Here is a 19,381-nt window from a genome sequence, read left to right on the forward strand (position 1 = left end):
AAACCAGACTGGCCTTAAATGTATAGAGATCTGTCTGCATCTGCCACCTGAGTGCTGGAATTAAAGGCACGGCCACCAGCTATTTTTAGATTTATATTTGTCTACAACGCTACAGAGGCTAGTGGTCAACCTCAGGTGCTCTACTCAAGAGTCACCCAACTTGTTTTCTTAGACAGCATCTCTGGGAAGCTGGTTAGTGAGCCCTAGGAATCTACTAGTTCTGGACTCCCTCCCCAGGGCTGAGGTCAGAGGCACGCTCTACCACACCTGCTTTTACACAGGTGCTGGGCACCACCAGACCCTATGTTCACACTTCAAGCACTGTGCCAACTGAGCCATCTCTTCAGCCTCTAAAAGAAGCAGGGGTTGGAGCTGGGGAGATGGCTCACGGGTTAAGAGCACTGACTGCTCTTCCAGAGGTCATGAGTTCAATTCCCAGCAACCACACGGTGGCTCACAACCATCTGTAATGGGATCCGGTGCCCTTTTCTGGTGTGTCTGTCTAGTATATATGTCAGTGTACTCACATACATAAAATAAATACAATCTTTAAAATTCATAACAACAATCGAGTTGAGAAGATGGCTTAGCATAAGAGCCCTTGGTTCCCAGCACCCACACGAAAGCTTTTTTTTTTTTTTTTTTTTTTTTTTGGTTCTTTTTTCCGGAGCTGGGGACCGAACCCAGGGCCTTGCGCTTCCTAGGTAAGCGCTCTACCACTGAGCTAAATCCCCAGCCCCACACGAAAGCTTTTAACCATCCATCACTGCAGTCCGAGGAACACTAATGCCGTCTTGCTTCCATGGCTATTGCACACATGGAGCACAGAGACATACAGGCACACGAAATATTTATGATCAAATATTAAATAAATTAATCTAAAAAATATTTTAAAGGCCCTTAAGGCCACCCAATCTGTGTTGGAAGCACGGAGAGCTTTGTGAGGACTGACCGCGGAGGGAGGGAGACCTCAAAGCACTTAGAACTCAGGTGGACAGTGGGGTACGGTGACCCCTCTGCTCTGTGGGTGGGGTTGCTGAGAGACACGCTGCATGCAGGGCAGTGTGAGCTGCCTCAAGTGGAGCGGAAACAACTAATCAGCAATCCAGAAAGCAGACCACCCACCCTGATCACTCTGCCTATCCCCCCACATCCATCCCGGGACAAGGAAAGCCCACCATGGCTATTTCAATACTCTAGTGGCAGGGACATACCTAGATGCAGCAGCAAAGGCAACAGCCCGTGCAGCCGTGGCTTCTTCTAGCTTCTTCCTTTTTTTCTCCTCCATGAGCTGCTTTTCTACAAAGCCTCGGGCCTCCTGCTCAGCTTTCAGCCTCTTCTCCAGCTGGCTGATGTTCTGTTTGTCTTTTTGCTTCATTTGCACAGCATTGTGTAGCCTGTATGGAAATAGTTGTGATGCAGTCTTCTCATTAGACAGATTCACTATAAGCCCTGAGAAACACAGCCTCCATGCAGCCTTTCTGTTAGGCAGGTGTAAATGGGAGGTCCGAACAGCCAGGTATCAGCCTCTGGTGTGCCAGAGAAAACACGCGGCCATTACCGCACTTAATAGTTCCTAAATACAAATTAGCCACCGGCTTTGTGTAACTCAGAGTCAGCCCTGCCCTCTGTTCTGTTAAGTGATCCACAGCAGGCAGAAGACATGGGTCAGAAAGCTAAGGGACAGGGTAGGTAGACGGTGGCTGTAGAGTTAATTGTAGTGCCCTAGAACACTGAAAAACAAAAACAAAAACAAAAACACAGACCAAGGAACCGTTGACTGGACCAGTCCTATTGAATCTAAAATCGGTGGGAGGGAAGGTCTGTGTTCTTCATCCTTTCAGTTGTTTTCTTAGGTAAGGTCTCACCATGTAGTCTAGGGCATCCGTGAACTTGTGGCCATTCCCTTGGCTTAGCCCCTGCCACACTGGGCTTCTGAATCCCAGTCATGGTGCAGCCTTTCTTTCTCAGGTGTAAGGAAGGCCTTTTCTCACAGCCCTAAGATGAGCTCTCTACAGCTTCACACGGCAAGGCCGAGGCCATTAGACTGTCTCCCCGAGGCTAACGCTAACAACTGCACAAGCTGCTTAGAGTGATGGCCAGGGTTCTTGCATGCTGGACTCTAGCAGACAGGAACTATAGTGAGAATCTTCTTTGGGGGAAGTCTGTGGGATAGAGGTATCGCTGCCACAGACATTAGAGACGAGCAACTAACTTCAGAATGAATGAAAGTTTAAAGGAATTCACACAGAAGAGCCAGCCTCTGCCTGTCTCTTCAAACGAAACCAAAGCTCAATGTCATTTTTTAGTTCTGAGATTCAAAGTAAATATGGCCTAATCCTCAGGAAAAGATCATGATTTTCGAAGAGTAGCAAAACTCATTATCAGTGTTACTTATCACAAAAGCTTAGTAACTAATATTATAGTTAAACTACATCATTAGAGCAAAGATATTACTAAACTCTTGTTGGAATGAAGCAAGTGTAGATTTGATGAGAACACTGAGAACCAAACATCCATGAATAGGAAAGGTTGGGCCATGTCTCCTGGTCAGCCTGAGATCATCTGTCCTCCCCTGGTGACAGGAGGCCCTGCCCAAGGCCCATAAGGCGCACGTACTTGTTCTGCAGCAGCTCGTTCTCCTGCCGGAGCTGGCCCATTTCTGAGCGGATCCCTCGCTCTGTGCTTGAGAGGGAGCTGATCTGACTGCGCAGCTCTTGCTCCACTTGCCGGCTGGCTTGCAGGTCAGCCTTTAGCTTTTTAATATCTTGTTCCAGCCTAGAAAAGGGGAAAAGGTGGCATTTTCATCTGGGAGAGGCCTTAGGGCTTGGCCACGGTCCCCACTGGACACCCAGGATGTGTTTAGTTCTCTGGCATGGCTGCCTCCACAGGAGGGCTAACTTTTGATTGTCCCCAATGTCTGTGACACTGCAAGTACCTACCTACCTGAGTAGTGTACAACGGCGAGAAAAGCAGAAGAGCTAAACATTAAAGTCCCCTCCCTCCCTCCCTCCCTCCCTCCCTCCCGACGACCTCCTCAGCAGGTAAAGCCTGCCAGAGCAACAAACCCAGGGCCCCGGCACTGACTCTGCTTCTGACATTCTCCTATATCAGACTGCACTGTCTCCCCCATCGTGGGTACCCGAAAACAGGATCTCCATTCACTTGTGGAAACTGCTAGCATTCTTGCTAAGTAGCATTCACACTTCTGCTATGGTGGAAGAGCTTACCAAAGCTCAAGAAAAGGGACATAAAAAAGAAAACTGAGCTAAAACCTACCTTAGGGTGCCATTCCTTACTGCTTGCTCCATCTAGCCCATTATAACGCCAGTTTAAGTGATGTGCACTAGGGGCTCTATACATAAATAAGCAGTAAAAGGAACAAAAGGGCAAAACCAAATCTCTTTTTCATGGGAAGGCTCTATAATTTCAATGGGGGTCAAAACCTGGATGACTAAAGTGCTTAGATAGTAACACAAGAAAGGCTACAACCAAATACACCAGGAAGAACAGTGCACACACTCCTCAGTGACTGACACACTACTCCGTAGGTTACAGCAATGGGAGCTCATTTAATCAGCAGAGCTAAGGGCCAACGGCAATGATTATTCTTATTTTTCCCAGATGCAGCCCACGGCGATCCCCAGGTAGAATCCCCAGGACACATTCTCTTCCCTAACAGCCCACCCCAGCACAGCAATCTGGGGAAGGCTATGCCAAGGATGGGAAACAGGGAAGGAGGAACATTCTAAATGGAGTCTGGCACACTTAAAACCTCAGAGTATAAGCAGCCATGGTACCTGGGCAAGTCCTCAGTTTGGTGCCTGAGAAAGGCTATACTAGAAACAGTAGGAAGGGGCAGCTGGACCTTGACAGCAGGGTTAAAGATCAGGCCTACTGATCTACAAGTGAAGCAGCTCTGAGAAGAAACAGTATTCTACACGACACAAATGGTCACAGGAGCAAACATCAGTTTGCTTGAGTTTCTGTGTGTAGAAACCCCATCCCTGCCCAGGTGTTAAGGACAATCCAGGGCTCACTCATTCTAAGCCACACTTAATCTCTCAACTACCACCCCAATCCGAGAAAACTCTTCAGCACCTCTAGTCCAGCATACTGACAGAAGCAAGGCTTCCTCTGAAGGGCGATGGGGATCTCTTTTTGGAACTGCCAGATCCACAGACTAAAGCTCATACATGTTTTATTGCGTACAAAGTCCTCAGGGCCTACTACAGAAATCGACACTCACTCAGCAATGTTCCCTGGCCTCTTAGAGAAAACCCAGTGCTTTCCTTCTATCCACCATTAGACAACTTTAAAACAAGCCTCGAGCCCCCAGCCATGCTGTAGGCGCTGTCACCAGTGTTCCCTTCGGGAGTGAAAGCACAGCCTAGAGACTGTGAGTTCCAGTAGCACTACTTGGTCTCCTGCCAGCGCTCATTCCCTAGGGAAGGGTCACAGGTCCACATCACACCACACTGTCCCTATCACCAGGGTCATTTCAGTTCAGTGTACTCACAGATCAGTATTTAGATCATGGCTATGCTGTCCTTCATTCACCTGAAGTAACCCAAGAGCTACAGTCCAGACAGACTGCACAGGATTCATGCCATTAACAAGCACACGCTCACGTTCCTCTCTTAGGAGCCTAGCCACACAGAGAAGAACTGCATGTAAAATGAAGGGGCAGGCTCCGCCATGAGGACAGAGGCTTGTGGTCTGTAGAGGGCTCTGTCATCAGGGTCCTAAGCAGCTCTGGGGACAACTTTGCACGTAGCCTTGCAGTTTCCTCATCTGCAGCCGACCATTTCTAAGGCTCCTCCTACTTGCTCTAGGATTTCGGGGCCTGACACACTTATAAATGGCTGCTGATTTGCTGTTGACCAGCAGCTTAAGCTGCACCAGATGCAGACACGGGAATCTGGTTCCACAGCATAGCTGACCAGCACAGCCAAGGAAGAAGGAAAAGCCCCTTCTTAGATGCTGCATTTCAGTAACTTTGTAGTTATCGCTTTCTTTCATTCTAAAAATCTTCTGTTGTGGTTTTAGTTTTGTTGTTGTTGGTTGTGTTTTATGTTTTTTGAGACAGGGTCTCTGTGTAGTCCTGGCTGTCCTAGAACTCAAGAGATCTGCCTGCCTCTGTCTCTTCAGTGCTGGGATTAAAGGCGTGTACCACCACTGCCTGGTGTTCAGTCTTCCATTTTAAGTGACATGTTTTAAGTGACATGTTTCTCTGATACAATGACCATAGTAGCTGGGCCTTCAGTGTATGCACAGTCAGGAGACACAGTCAGGGGAGATTCTATGAGTTGCAGGCCAGTCTGCTTTACAAAATGAGTCCAGGATACCCAGAACTCTGTTATACAGAGAAACCCTGTTTCAAAAAACAATACTTACTCTGAGTAAAGTTTTGAATTTCTTGAAATTTGCAATAATCTAAAGAGTTTTGAGAACAAAAGGTACAAACATAATTTTTGTAAAGCACAGAACGCAATGCTTTAAAAAGTTTGTTTCCCCTTATCTAGTTAGTGTACGCATTTACATGTGTGCATACTTGTGGTCAGAGGACAAGTTTTGAGTATGCTCTCTCCTTCCACAGTGTGAGAACCACTACTTTTTAAAAAAAAGATTTATTTATTTATTATATATAAGTAAGAAGGCAACTGATTGAGAAGAGGCTCCCTTGTCTGTGGGTTCAGGGACAGGTGCTTGAAAAAATTTCTGGGGATCCTGCCTTGAAATTGAACATCTCACCTCCTTTTTCCTGTCTGGCTCAGCACTGAGGAATGGACACCTCTGCTTAACCAACCCGCTCTGCTGGGACCTGGACACTTGGAGAAGATCCATGGAAACATCCTGGCATGGAAACAACACCTGCTCTCTGGGGCCAGGGTGTTGGGCCTTCTGGCATGGCTGCACTCCACTCTTTAAAGATTTATTTTTTTTTTTTATCGTACATAAGTACACTATAGCTATCTTCAGACACACCAGAAGAGGGCATCAGATCCCATTACAGATGGTTGTGAGCCACCACGTGGTTGCGGGGATTTGAACTCAGAACCTCTGGAAGAGCAGTCAGTGAGCCATCTCCAGCCTCGCCAGCCTTTAAGTCAGTGGGCTTGGTGCAAGTGCCTTTTCCCGCTAAGCCATCTTCCTGGTCTCCCACAATGCTTTTTAGAAGTGGAATTCTATGAGAATATTGTCAAAGCCAAACCAGCAGTACTATATAGCAAGAAGGAAGTTACAAAAGTATGTTTCCTTTGTTAAAAAAAAGTATACTTCTTCTGAAGTATACATCCAACATCTGTATACTCTAGTGTGCACATGCTCAGAAGTGTACATCTAAGATCTGTATACTCTAGTGTGCACATGCTTAGAAGTGTACATCTAAGATCTGTATACTCTAGTGTGCACATGCTTAGAAGTGTACATCCAACATCTATATATTCTAGTATGTACATGCTCAGAAGTATACATCCAACATCTGTATACTCTAGTGTGCACATGCTCAGAAGTGTACATCTAAGATCTGTATACTCTAGTGTGCACATGTTTAGAAGTGTACATCCAACATCTGTATACTCTAGTGTGTACGTGCTCAGAAGTGTACATCCAACATCTGTATACTCCAGTGTGGATAAGTCATACCGCAGTAGGAAACTGCTTGCTTTTGTTACTGGGGTTGAATCTAGAGCTTCCTGCATACTAGACTCTCCCACTGAGCTACATTTCCAGCCCTGGAAACTGTTTTCATTTACCCCTGTACCTTCCACCCCTGCCTCTCTCTGGGACAGGGTCTTACTATGTAGCCCTGGGTAGCCTGAAACTTAACATGTAGAGCAGGTTGGCCTCAGAGATCCACCTGCTTCTGCCTCCAGAGAAATGGTTTGTTTTGAAAATACAATACAATTTACTCTCTCATAAAAAACAGGACTAAAGTGCTTCAGGCTCTTCCTAAGCTCTTCCTAACTACGGTCATTAGCTCCACCAACTCCCCCCCCCCCCCCCCCCCCCCCCCGAAGCTGAGGACCGAACCCAGGGCCTTGTGCTTGCTAGGCAAGCGCTCTTCCACTGAGCTAAATCCCCAACCCCGCTCCACCAACTCTTAATTACTGCTTTCCAAACTGTGACAGTCCCTGCCTGAGAAACCCTGGGCTTCAGGGTCACTACCTAATGACATTAGTTGAGTGTGCTAAGAGAAATTCTCAGTAACCCCAGAAATTCATAATCTAAGCATTTCAAATGCTGACAGAAGAAACTTCTACTAGCTAAGAGTGAGCTGTGCAGAAGAACGGAGCCTTACAAGTCAAAACATAGTCAGTAATCTCCACAGGCCCCGGAGAAGACTTTGGCCTTGAAGGCCTACTACACAGTTCAAGTCTTTACTGAAATAGGGGGTAAAATGATTTGTAATCTCTCACTGGGTTTAACTTTTTACTCTAAGAATGAAATCCGCTCAGCATAAAAAAAAAAAAAAAACAAAAAAAACAAAACCTAACCAAAAAAAAAAAAAAAAATCCAAAATGTAAACAACTCACGCCTCTCTCTCATTTGGGCTTTCATGGATGCACTTCTTTCTCATGAGCCTTCTCCCCACTTTCCACACATGTAACTACATATATCATAAGGAGGGGGGCAACACATACACAGCCTGCATATCACAGGCACCTTCCCCTCCTCAGACATTTCCCTTAAACTACTGAGCAGTGCGCCACCGTCTGCACAGACCCACTGTGTGGTGCTAGCAAGATGGCGCAGTGGGTGAAGGCACTTTCTATAACCCACACCATGGAAGGAAAGAACCCACTTGCAGAAGTTGTCCTCTACCTTCACATGTCCTATCATGCACATTCCCTCACATACACACAATAAATATATAAGGAAATGCTGCTCTATAATGTACTTACAGAGCCTCTCCTCCCCTTCTTTTTAGATATAATCCTGGCTGCCCTTGAAATCACAGAGATCTGTCTGCCTCTGTCTCCTGAGTGCTGGGATTAATGACGGGTATCATGATGCCTGGCAACTCTATTTTCTAATTTGTAAGATATGGCTCAATTGTTGTATCTGCTTGATAGGATGATGGATGCTGGGAATTTTAGGAGAACTATGTGAATTAGTAAGCTGAACTGAATCAAGACAGTCAGGTGCTAGGGACATTTATCAAGCAGATATGATTACTTGTGTTAATGGTACACTTAACCCCCTTGGTGATGATGGTTAATACTTCCCTAGGTAAAATACACATGTATAACTTATTAATGCAAAGAAAACTCTGATTAAATAGTATTAAGAGGCTAATGCAACATCTTCAAATATATGCATAAGACTCTATGCAACTGCCAATAGCAGCTACCTACACTGGAAGCAAGTCACTACAGAGAAAACCAGATACAAACACAGGTTTACAACCCTCAAAAGAAAAAACACCCAGTAAGGATGAGAGGGGGGAGGAAAGCACTTCCCTACCGTTGTGGGCTCCATTTCTCAAAGCTAAGCCTGCTCCGCCCACCACAGTTCCTTAGGGATGAAGGAACTCAGGGCTGGGGATTTAGCTCAGTGGTAGAGCGCTAGCCTAGCAAGCGCAAGGCCCTGGGTTTGGTCCCCAGCTCCAAAAAAAAAAAAAAAAAAGAAAAAAAGAAAAAAAGAAAAAAAGAAAAAAAAAGGGAGGGGGGAGGATGAAGGAACTCTTCCTACAGTGTTACAACATCATTAAGTTTTGAGAGGAAGCAAATGTACTTCCTGCTTGCCCGGCTCCTGTGGGCCACCCAGTGGGATCACCACTCTGGACAGACAGGGGTGGCAGTAAGTTCTGTGTACTTCTGTCTAGTTCTAACCAGTTACAAGTCATAGGACTTGACAGTCACTCCAAAGCTGTGAAGTACACACCTAGCTCCTCAGAGCTGGGACCCACCCACAGAAGCACTCCCACAGGTTTCCAGGTCTGGCTGCAGGGCACCTAGGAAGTGGATTTGTCAAGCTAAGAGCCTCTCTTTCTTACATACTCTAATCCTTATCTCTTCCTCTAATCTCACTTATTCCCCAATCCTATCCAGGAAGCCAAGCTCTTATGTAGTTGATAACTGTTTAAATTCAAGAGGAAAAGATTTACATGTTAATAAGGGGAATCTCCAAACTGACTGAAGGAAGTGCAGGTGACTGCCTTAGGCAGGCAGATAAGAAAAACTTCACCACGGTTCTCAAGTGCCAGCCTGCACTTGATATTTTAAATATCAGAAGGTAGGGAGACCCAGATCTCAATGTTTGTATTTCTCTGGTGAGTGCCTTGAATCACAGACCCCAGCAAAGAATTCTCAGAGGCTTAAAGGTTTAGTGGGGCTGTCAATTACCTCAGGCTTTTATAAAGCCTGTGGGCACAGGGGATACGTAAGGCACACATGGGAAGTGAGTTTTGACAAGATGAAGATCTGTGAGAAACAAGCTGATCTTTCTTGAACAGGAATTCACTCAGGGAAAACTAGGCTCTGGGGCCTCTCTAGGAGTCGTGCATTGCCATGTGTCTCTGTGGGCTACTGGCTGGACCCCTGATGGAGTCAGGACCCATGGCTCTGCAAATTTCCTGTTTCTAGACTATAGCCTGCTTCTAGTGGCAAAGCAAAGGGGAGTCTGAAAACCAGGTCTCAGTTACACAGACATGTGAGAGAGGCAGGTTTCCTAATGAACCCTGCTACAGATCTGACTCCTGCCTGTAACTGTACTGTGGGAACAGAGAATCCTACCTACCCATTTGTCAAGGCCTAGTCATGAAAAGAACAAAAATCAAGCACATTCTAGCACCACGTGCCACAGTGCCTTCTGGAGGAGCCCTTATGCTCTCAAGGTAATGCAGTGCTCACTGCTTTGTGCTGGCTTCAGCCATTCTGGCGTTGAATCTGCTCGTGTGCACGTCTCAGGAACTGGTAATACAGTTGGAAACAGAGACGACATTCCTAAAGTGTCATTGAATTCTTACACATCGTGTCACTAATCCTCACACTGTGTTCTTCAATGCCCTTACTCAGTACTCGGAATAGATCAGGCCAGTGTCATAAGTGCAGAAGCAACAAACACCCACAGCTAGTGGCCAGAGTTTACATTGAGCTTTAAGAGATAGGGTGATGGGGGTTGGGGATTTAGCTCAGTGGTAGAGCACTTGCTTAGCAAGCTCAAGGCCCTGGGTTCGGTCTCCAGCTCCGGGGGGAAAAAAAAAAACAGATAGGGTGAGGGGCTGGAGAGACGGCTCAGCGGTTAAGAGCACTGACTGCTCTTCCAGAGGTCCTGAGTTCAATTCCCAGCAACCACATGGTGGTTCACAACCATCTGTAATGAGATCTGATGCCCTCTTCTGGTGTGCCTGGAGACAGTGATAATGTACTCATCATATATAAAATGAATAAATAAAATCTTAAAAAAAAAAAAGAGATAGGGTGAATGTGTGTGCTCTGAAGCGGGGAGGTACACGTGAAGAAAGCAAATGAAGGGCCTCATCAAGGTAAGTATCTAATTCCACCAGTAGTCTGTGCACTTTAACTGAAGACATGGCGTGTTCTAGGTAAACCAAAGATCTAACCCCAGAAGAAATACTGATAATCCTCCATACCAACTTCCACTCCCTGCCAGGTCACCCACACCGGCAGCATGAGTAGCATGGGTCAGTCAGGGCAAAGTGTATGACACACACCTGACGGGTGGACATGCCCTCCTTATGTGAGACTCACACTGACAGGAGGCTGTTCTAATCCAGTCTATCAACCACGCTTAGCAAATACCAACTGTAGGACAATGCTTACCAGACACAAATGTCCAAAAAAACGACAGCCAGATGACCTGATTACTAGGTGAAACTGTATTACAAAATATCTTCTATATCTGCTCTATCTTCTGTCAAACACTGTGGAGGTTGGAATAGATATGGCCCCCATAGACTCATGTGTTTAAATGTCTGGCCTGAGAGAGTGGCAACTATCAGGAGGTGTGGCTCTGTTGGAGTAGGTGTAGCCTTGCTGAAGGAGGTATATTGCTATGGAGGAGGGCTTTGAGGCCATATATACTCAAGCTACACCCAGTGTGATGTTGTTTCCTTCTGATAACCACAGATTGAGATACAGAACTCTCAGCCCCTCCAGGACCGTGTCCGCAGACCGCATGCCTGCAGTCACAATGATAAGGAACTAATAGCCTTTAAACCTTTGGTCAGTCTCAATTAAATGCTTTCCCGGATAAGAGTTGCCCTGGTCTCTACGCAGCAATAAAACCCACACTAATACAAACACAAAGGGTGAACACATTAATTTTCCTTAAAGAATATAGAGGGACATCACACACCACAATCTTGGTCTGTGATGTTTTGATTTATAATGAAGCTAACGAAAAAATTAATATTAGAAAAAGAAGGGGCTGGGGATTTAGCTCAGTGGTAGAGCGCTTACCTAGGAAGCGCAAGGCCCTGGGTTCGGTCCCCAGCTCCGAAAAAAAGAACCAAAAAAAAAAAAAAAAAAAAAGAAAAGAAAAAAAAAAAAAGAAAAAGAATATCCAGAGACAAAGAAAGAACTCCAGGGTCTTTTATACAGCTGGTCATGTAGGGAAACATGGTGCTGACTTTCTAAGCTCGTCAAGAAGAAAGCCGTGCCTGCCCCAAATGAGCATCTTGCTGGATACAGTGACGCTTTCAATCCCAGCACTTGGGAAGAGGAGCACGCAGCTCTCTCTAAGTTTGAGGCTGGTGTGGTCTACAGAGTAAGTTCCAGGCCAGTTTGGGTTGCGCTGTAAGAGCCTGTCTCAAAAACAAACAAACAAACAAACAAACAAACAACCCACAACACACACACTCGCCCCTCCAAACACTAGCATCATAAAGAAATGTGACTGAACATGAATTCATATGAAAAATCTTTTAAAATGGGCTGGCAAGATGCAATGACTCAATAGACAAAAGTGCTTGCTGCCTACCCGATGAGCTGAGTCTGATTCCTAGAAGCACACTAGCAGAGAACCACTTCATGCAAGAATTCTGACCTTAACATGTACATGGCATATACACATAGTAATAACCTCGTCTTTATGATGCCATGCCTACTACTGCAGCAACTGGGATGGACAGAGATTATACTAAAGTGAGCCTTCTGTTATCGGACAGGATAACGCGTCAGGCCCTACCACTCCCAGACTCCTCATACGAATACCCACCAGGCACAGGTCACTTCTATGCGCTGGGGCTACTAGATGGTGACCAGCACGTTTAGTTTCATTTCTGCCTAGTTTCTAATATGCTGCATGGTGCTCACATCATGAAGTAGCCCTACTTAAGTATAAATCATGTTCCTATTACCACAATTATATTTTTATATAGTTTTAAAATTCCTTCAATGGTTAAAATAAGTACAATCTGTCTTGTGAACTAGTTAGTATAAACAAGACCAACCAAGTAAACCATAGCAGCCTAAAATATTACGGACAGAGCGGGAAATGAAAATAAATCAGGTCTGCCAAAGTACACTTGCTCAGACAGAGTGCCAGACAAATATAAATTAAGTTTGTTTCCAAAGAGACAAATAAACAAAACCCACTAAACTTTAAAAATAGACTCATGAATCTACTACTTACTTCCCACTTAGTGCTTTCCAAATAATTCAGTAGTCACACTTCCTCCAACCCATTTAATCGAATCTGACCAGTGTCACTAAGGGTCTGACTTTCACAGTCCTCATTCGAAGACCACACACTTCTATCTCTTAGCTAGGAAAGATGACATCTGAAATAACCACTAATGCATCCCACTGAAAACAGAGAGGCCTGTTCTGGCGGGGTCAGCAGGTCAGTCTGCAGAGCGCTTGGTGTGTAGGGAGCACACTTCTTCCCCAGGATCAAATTTTCTTCTGCTGACTACTCCTGGCACTCAGGCAAAGTGTATTCAAGCACAAACCACATAAGCAAATGTAGACTCTCCTTCTGGGGCTGGGGATAACGTTCCCCACCTAGGGCAGGAGCTTCCTGGGAGAGAAAGACAGACAGAAAAGTGGAGCCTGAGTTCCTGTCAGCAGACACAAAGCAGAGGCTGGTCCTGGGCTGATAGAAGGGCAGGCCCAGCAGGACAGAGAAGGAAGACAAGGTAGATTTCTCCCTTTGTTGCTGAGCGATGGCCTGCAACAAAATCCTTTGGCCCTAGACATAACCAATTGAACAGGTGGTGTGACTGGCTGGCTGGACAGCAGTCTCCAAGAGGATTCTGCCCTGGTCCTCTCTCTGCAACTTGCAGGTTCCCTCACCTCCCATATCACCTCTAGAAAAAGTAGGGACAGATGCCCAACTGTAAAACTTCCTAGAATCCAGAATGAAAGGAGATGGCAGCACAAAGATTTTCTTTCCCTTTTTCCTTTTTATTAAATAAAATTGTTATCAACTTCCCCAAAAGCAACAAGCTCTTATCCTAGGTACTGTCAAGGTTCCCTAACCCCAGAGACCTTGAAAAGCTGTGATGTGGCTCTATTAGTGTTCAGCTTGCAGAAAACCTTGAGTTCCATGAAATATGCAGAACAGGTATGGCAGCACTGCCTGTAACCCAGCACTCAGTCCACAGGTAGAGGCCTATGGGGAGTTCAATTGCATCCCCAGTTATAGCCTTAGCCACATGAAAACTGACTAAAAATTTAAAAGCAAAGCCTTGAGTTGCAATATGATCAATTAGGAGACTCCAGTTCACATGCCTCCTCTGTACCAAGGACAAATACAAAAGAAGCTTCTATCCTCACTGACCTTACATTTTATTACTATGGGCATTAGGATGTTGCAAACCAATGATCCTCCACCTGTGAGAAGCGACCTCTTTGTGAAGTAAAGGACCCTATCACAGGGCTCCCAAGATCAGAGGAAAATGCATGGGGTCACAACATGAGGAACTGTATTAAAGGGTCCCAGCATTAGAAAGGTAGAGAACCACTGCTGTAAAGAGTCTGCAACACAGAAAGTCACAATGCAGAAGCATCCCTACAAACTATATGACCTCAGGTAATGTTTAAGTATTTTCTTTGTACCTGAGAAACACATCAGGCTTCAAACTTCAGTTTCCTTTCCTCCCTAACCCCTGCTTCCATATAGTATTTTGTAGGAGTCCCAGACTTCCTGTGGGAGAAGAGTGCTGTCGTCAGTAAAAGTCCCTCCCCTGAGAAGATAAGTGACACTAGATCAACCGGCCGTTTAGCTTCATCCGTGCCTAGTTTCTAAGACAGAAACAGCTCCTGACCTGAGTGCATCTGGCCTCCTCGTGCCAAGAAAGGCTGTGGCTCCAGTTCTACTCTTGCTTTGTCCCTAACCTATAGCTGGAGTTCAGAACCTTCTGTGTTTCTCTGGTGCATCTTGGACCAGGACCTTCCTTCTTTACTCCTAATGCTAAGAGTCAGCCTCACTGACTGTCAACATACATCCAGGCCTGGCTCCCTAAAAGGAATAAGAAAGATGGAGTGATATAGAGTTACAAGGGGCTGGAGAGATGGCTCAGTGGTTAAGAGCACTGACTGCTCTTCCAGAGGTCCTGAGTTCAATTCCCAGCAACCACATGGTGCCTCACAGCCATCTGTAATGGGATCTGATGCCCTCTTCTGGTGTGCCTGGAGTCAGGAACAGTGTACCACATACATGAAATAAATCTTTGAGAAAAAAAAAAAAGAGTTACAAAGAAGTCAGGTCTTTCTGTTTTTCCAGGAAAGAGTACAAGCCTCTAATTTTTGCTACTTTGAAAACTTCTCTAGGAACACAAAGAGAGGCTTCTTGGATTTTCTTTTCCACTACATTTTGTTCCACAGCTATTCAAAGAGAACTATACTGGATCCACTATTAGTATCTAAAACAATGCATCTTCCCTTCCAAAGAATGTGTACTTTATTATTGTTATGATCAATTTATCTGCTTGTTTGTTTTGTGAGACAGGGTTTCTTTGTGTAGCCTTGGATGTTCTGCAGCTGGCTCTGCATATTAGGCTGTCCTTCAACTCAGAGATCTGACTGCTTCTGCGTCTTGAGTGTGCCACCACTGCCTGCCATGTTTACATTTTTAGGCTGTTATCCCTTGGTAGAGCACAGCACAGCACTGTGTGGAGGTTAGAGAGAACTTGGTGAAGTCCCTCCTCTCTTCCCATCATGTGGGTCCAATGCTGAGCTATTCTGCCAGCTGTATTTTGCATAACTTACTTCGTATTTCTGTACGTGTGTGAACGATATGCACCATGTCTTATGCAGCAGCAGACACAACCTTGAAGCTTGCTCTCTCAACCCACCTTTATCTGGGTTCTAGGCCACAGGCTTGAGGTAAGTGCTTTCTTTCTTTACTCACTGAGCCATCTAATCAGCCTAGGATATGTTATTTGAAGTTGTGTGTAGACATCTCACAAATGTGAGGAAATTAAAAATAGCGAGTTCAATAACTGTTCCAAAGAACAAGACCATACATACTAAGGAATCTTCTAGAAGTCAGAGATCACATGCCATTCTAGAAGCTTTTTTTTAAAATTTTTTAAAGTATTTATTTATTTAATGTATATTACAGATGGTTGTGAGCCACCATGTGGTTGCTGGGAATTGAACTCAGGACCTCTGGAAGAGCAGTCAGTGCTCTTAACCACTGAGCCACCTCTCCAGCCCCTATTCTAGAAGCTTAATACCTAGAAGATGAGGCCAGAAGTCTTTGGAGATCAAACCACACTGAGTGACGTTCTACTGTCATGTCTGAATCAGAAAGTAAAGTGAGCCTTCTTTTTTTAAAAAAAGATTTTGTCATCTTCATCCCTCTATTTTATTGTACACGTGTAAGTGTTGTGATTGCATGTGTGTATGTATGCCAGGTCTGCACCTAGTGACCATGGGGTCAGAGAAGTGTGTAGGATCTCCTGAAACCGGAGGTACAGGTGGTTGTAAGCACTGAGAACCAAGCCTGGGTCCTCTGCATGAGCAACGGGAGCTCCCACTGGCTGAACCATCTCTTTAGCCCTAGTCCTCTATTTTATGAAAAAAACTAGTCCTAAAACATAATAAATATAAGGTTCCCATGGACTACAACAAAGGACTTACAACTGTAAATATAAAGTTAAATGTAAGGATTTACACAATAAATAGAAGGTCCTGTGGAGTACAAAGGACAATGGCTGTAAGTCCATTCTAACTCCTTGCTGGTGAACCCCAGGCACTGAGAAACTACAACAGCACCAAGTCTCTTTACCAACTGTGTTGCCCCAACTCAAATGCTCTGAAAATGTGTCCTGCAGACCCTGAAGCTTTAATCAAAACTGGTTCTTAGGGGTTGGGGATTTAGCTCAGTGGCAGAGCGCTTGCCTAGCAAGCGCAAGGCCCTGGGTTTGGTCCCCAGCTGTGAAAAAACAAGAAAAGAAAAGAAAAGAAAAGAAAAGAAAAGAAAAGAAAAGAAAAGAAAAGAAAAGAGAAGAAAAGAGAAGAAAAGAGAAGAAAAGAAAAGAAAAGAGGAAAGGAAAGAAAAGAAAAAAACAAAACAAACAAACAAACAAACAAACAAAAAAACCCAAAAAATCTTGAATCTAAGTTACACACTCTGTTATGGTTTGTATATGCTCGGTCCGGGGAGTGGCACTACTAGAAGGTGTGGTCCTATTGAGTAGGTGTGGCCTTATTGGAGTAGGTGAGTCACTGTGGGTGTGGGCTTTCAGACCCTCATCCTAGTTGCCTGGAAGCCAGTATTCTGCTAGCAGCTTTCAGGTGAAGATGTGGAACTCTCAGCTCCTCCAGCACGATGCCTGCCTGGATGCTGCCATGTTCCTGCCTTGATGATAATGGACTGAACCTCTGAACCTGCAAACCAGCCCAATTAAATGTTGACCTTATAAGAGTTGCCTTGGTCATGATGTCTGTTCACAGAAGTAAACCCTAACCAAGACACACTCCTTAGTGTAAATAAACTAATGGAAACATCTCAAGTGTTTCCCTATGAGGCATAGCATTTGTTGTTTAAAGATATGGGGAAAATCTTGAGACAGGTTTTTCACATTCCTCCTTCCCTGGATCTCAGGTCAACAAAGAAACAGAATTAATTACAGGAGAAACTAAGTTTTAAATTATTATGTTTTACTGTAGCTAAAAGAGCCCCATAAATTTAGAAAGGAAGGGGCTAAAGAGATAGCTCAGTGGTTAAGAGCACTGACTGCTCTTGCAGAGGACCTGGGTTCAATTCCCAGCAACCACATGGCAGTTCATAAATGCCTTTAATTCCAGTTTCAGAGATCTGACACCTTAACATAACATATATGCAAGTAAAACACCAATGCACATGAAATAAGTCTTTTCTCACTTAGGAGTAAAGGAGGTAGTCGGCATGTTAGTGTGACCTAGTTTCCCATCTCCCCCTTTTAAAGGCTTTCCCCTTCTAAATCTTCAACTCCCAGGACCTGCCTCTGAGCGGTGCCCACACTCAGGACAGCAGCCTCCTATGCAGGAGGAGGTGCAAGCACCTCCTGTACTGCCCCTCCTCCTGTTTGCTGCTGTCTAGGTAGGGCCTATTCAACACACACGGTCGATCCCATGCCGGTAGCTCTTGGCCCTCACTAGAGCTGACTTTCAGGAATTACAGAAGCTCAAGGGCACAAGCAATCAGCTCCCTTCTACTAAAGTACTAGGATGTGTTTTTTTTTTAAAGAGTAAGGCATTTTAAATACCCAGAACGAGACAGTAAAAAAAATCTGAAGTTTTATGTATTCTTTTTATAGATTTTTAGCATTAAGACCAAAACATCTAATTCTGGTGGCAGCTGTATTTAAATTTAAAAAACAGAAAACAAGGGGTTTGGGGATTTAGCTCAGTGGTAGAGCGCTTGCCTAGCAAGCACAAGGCCCTGGGTTCGGTCCCCAGCTCCGGAAAAAAAAAAAAACAAAAAACCAGAAAACAAGATTAAGAACAAAAATAAGCCAGGCACACCATTAATCCAAGCAAAGAAGAGGTAGAGGTATATGGTTCTCTGTGAAGCCTGGTCTACAAAGAGAGTTCAGGACATGCAGGGCTACACAGAGAAACCCTGTCTTCAGGAGAGGGGAGGGAATAAGAAGATGAGAAGGAGGAGGAAAAAGAGGAAGAGGAGGAATACAGCAGGCTGACCCACATTTTTCAAGGTTCCCAGAAATGTCAGCCTGGTCCTGCCATGGCCACTCTGGCTAGATGACCTGCGCCAGTCTCAGTCCTCATCTCTGGGCCTCATTTACTTAACTGATAAGGACTGGTCCAGAGAAGCTGGTGTACACACCTCTTAGATCTTTTCTAACAGTGAAAAATAACTATTCTCAACCCCATATGGTCGTGCTATTCTGTCAACCATAGCATCTGGATATATATTTACTTATTTAATGCTTTCTCTGTTTTGTCCTGGCTATCGGAGAACTCACTCTATAGATGAGTCTGGCCTCACACTCAGTGCTTTGCCTGCCTCTGCCCCTGAGTGCTGGGATTAAAGGCGTGCTGCCCAGATGGAAACTTGTGACTTAATCTATAATTCAACTACTTTAGTAAGTTTATGTCATATTAAAAATAATAATTTTTTTAAAAAACGAGGCTTCTAGCCAGACATGATGGTACATGCCTTAAATTTAAATCCAGCAATCTGGAGGCAAAGGCAGGTGGATTTGAGTTCAAGGCTGGCCTGGTCTACATAGAGTTCCAGGACAGCCAGGGCTACACAGAGAAACTTGCTCTCAAACAAAACAAACAAAGCCTTCCTTCCATTTTTGATGCATAAGAGGCAGAGGGACAGAAAAATACTTAAAGGAGACTTTTGTTTCATCCTTTCTACAGAATATGGAGCAGTTTACATGGTTAAGGCCTCTTCCTTAACTATGGAACTTAAAACAAGTAACAGTCACCAACAAGAACTCTCAGTCTTGGGCTGTACTTGAGAAGAAACCCTTGCCGAATGTTCCAGGACAACAGCAGCTCAGGTGTCACACACACCCTGGCCTGCCGGATCTCAGACAGGGACTTCTGACAACCAGAGACTACAAAGGACTATTTTATTCACCAGGAAAACAAGGTGAGGATAAGTGGACGAAGTGATTTTGATATATTTTAAGTAGAAAACAGAAGAGCGTAAGAGCTACACAGTTTAAAGCAACAAGGCAAGAAAGAAGCTCGGCTACACTAAAACTTCACATTTCTGGGGTTACGAATACAACTCCGGGGTAGACCCCTGGCCTAGCATAAGCAAGGGCCTACATCCAATCCCGGCATGAGGGTTGAATGGGAGAAGATGTGCTCTATTAAGAAAAACAGTCAAGGAAGGCTGAAAGGATGGTTAAGAGTGCTCACTGCTCTTCCAGAGAACCCAAGTTCAGTTCCCAGGCCAGGCAGCTTATAACCACCTGTTAACTCTTATGCCGGAAGTT

At 44.8% G+C, this 19,381-nt stretch overlaps 1 protein-coding gene and 1 long non-coding RNA gene across 6 annotated transcripts in view; both read right to left on the reverse strand.

Moving 5' to 3' along the window:
- Positions 1-19,381, reverse strand: part of Maco1 (macoilin 1) — a 62,610-nt gene that overhangs the window by 9,521 nt on the left and 33,708 nt on the right. For all 5 annotated transcript variants that reach the window (XM_087549341.1, XM_087549342.1, XM_087549340.1 and 2 more), the window contains 2 exon segments: positions 2,620-2,778; positions 1,215-1,397 (listed from right to left, as the gene is read on the reverse strand). In XM_087549341.1, the coding sequence (XP_087405467.1) occupies positions 1,215-1,397; positions 2,620-2,778 (342 nt within the window).
- Positions 13,381-17,680, reverse strand: LOC148006099 (uncharacterized). Its single transcript, XR_015621224.1, has 2 exons — positions 15,653-17,680; positions 13,381-14,477 (listed from the first exon to the last, which is right to left on the reverse strand). It is a non-coding gene; the product is annotated as an uncharacterized LOC148006099 (long non-coding RNA).

This window comes from Rattus norvegicus, chromosome 5 (genome assembly GCF_021556685.1).
Source record: "Rattus norvegicus strain SHRSP/BbbUtx chromosome 5, alternate assembly SHRSP_T2T, whole genome shotgun sequence".
Classification (NCBI taxonomy): domain Eukaryota; kingdom Metazoa; phylum Chordata; class Mammalia; order Rodentia; family Muridae; genus Rattus; species Rattus norvegicus.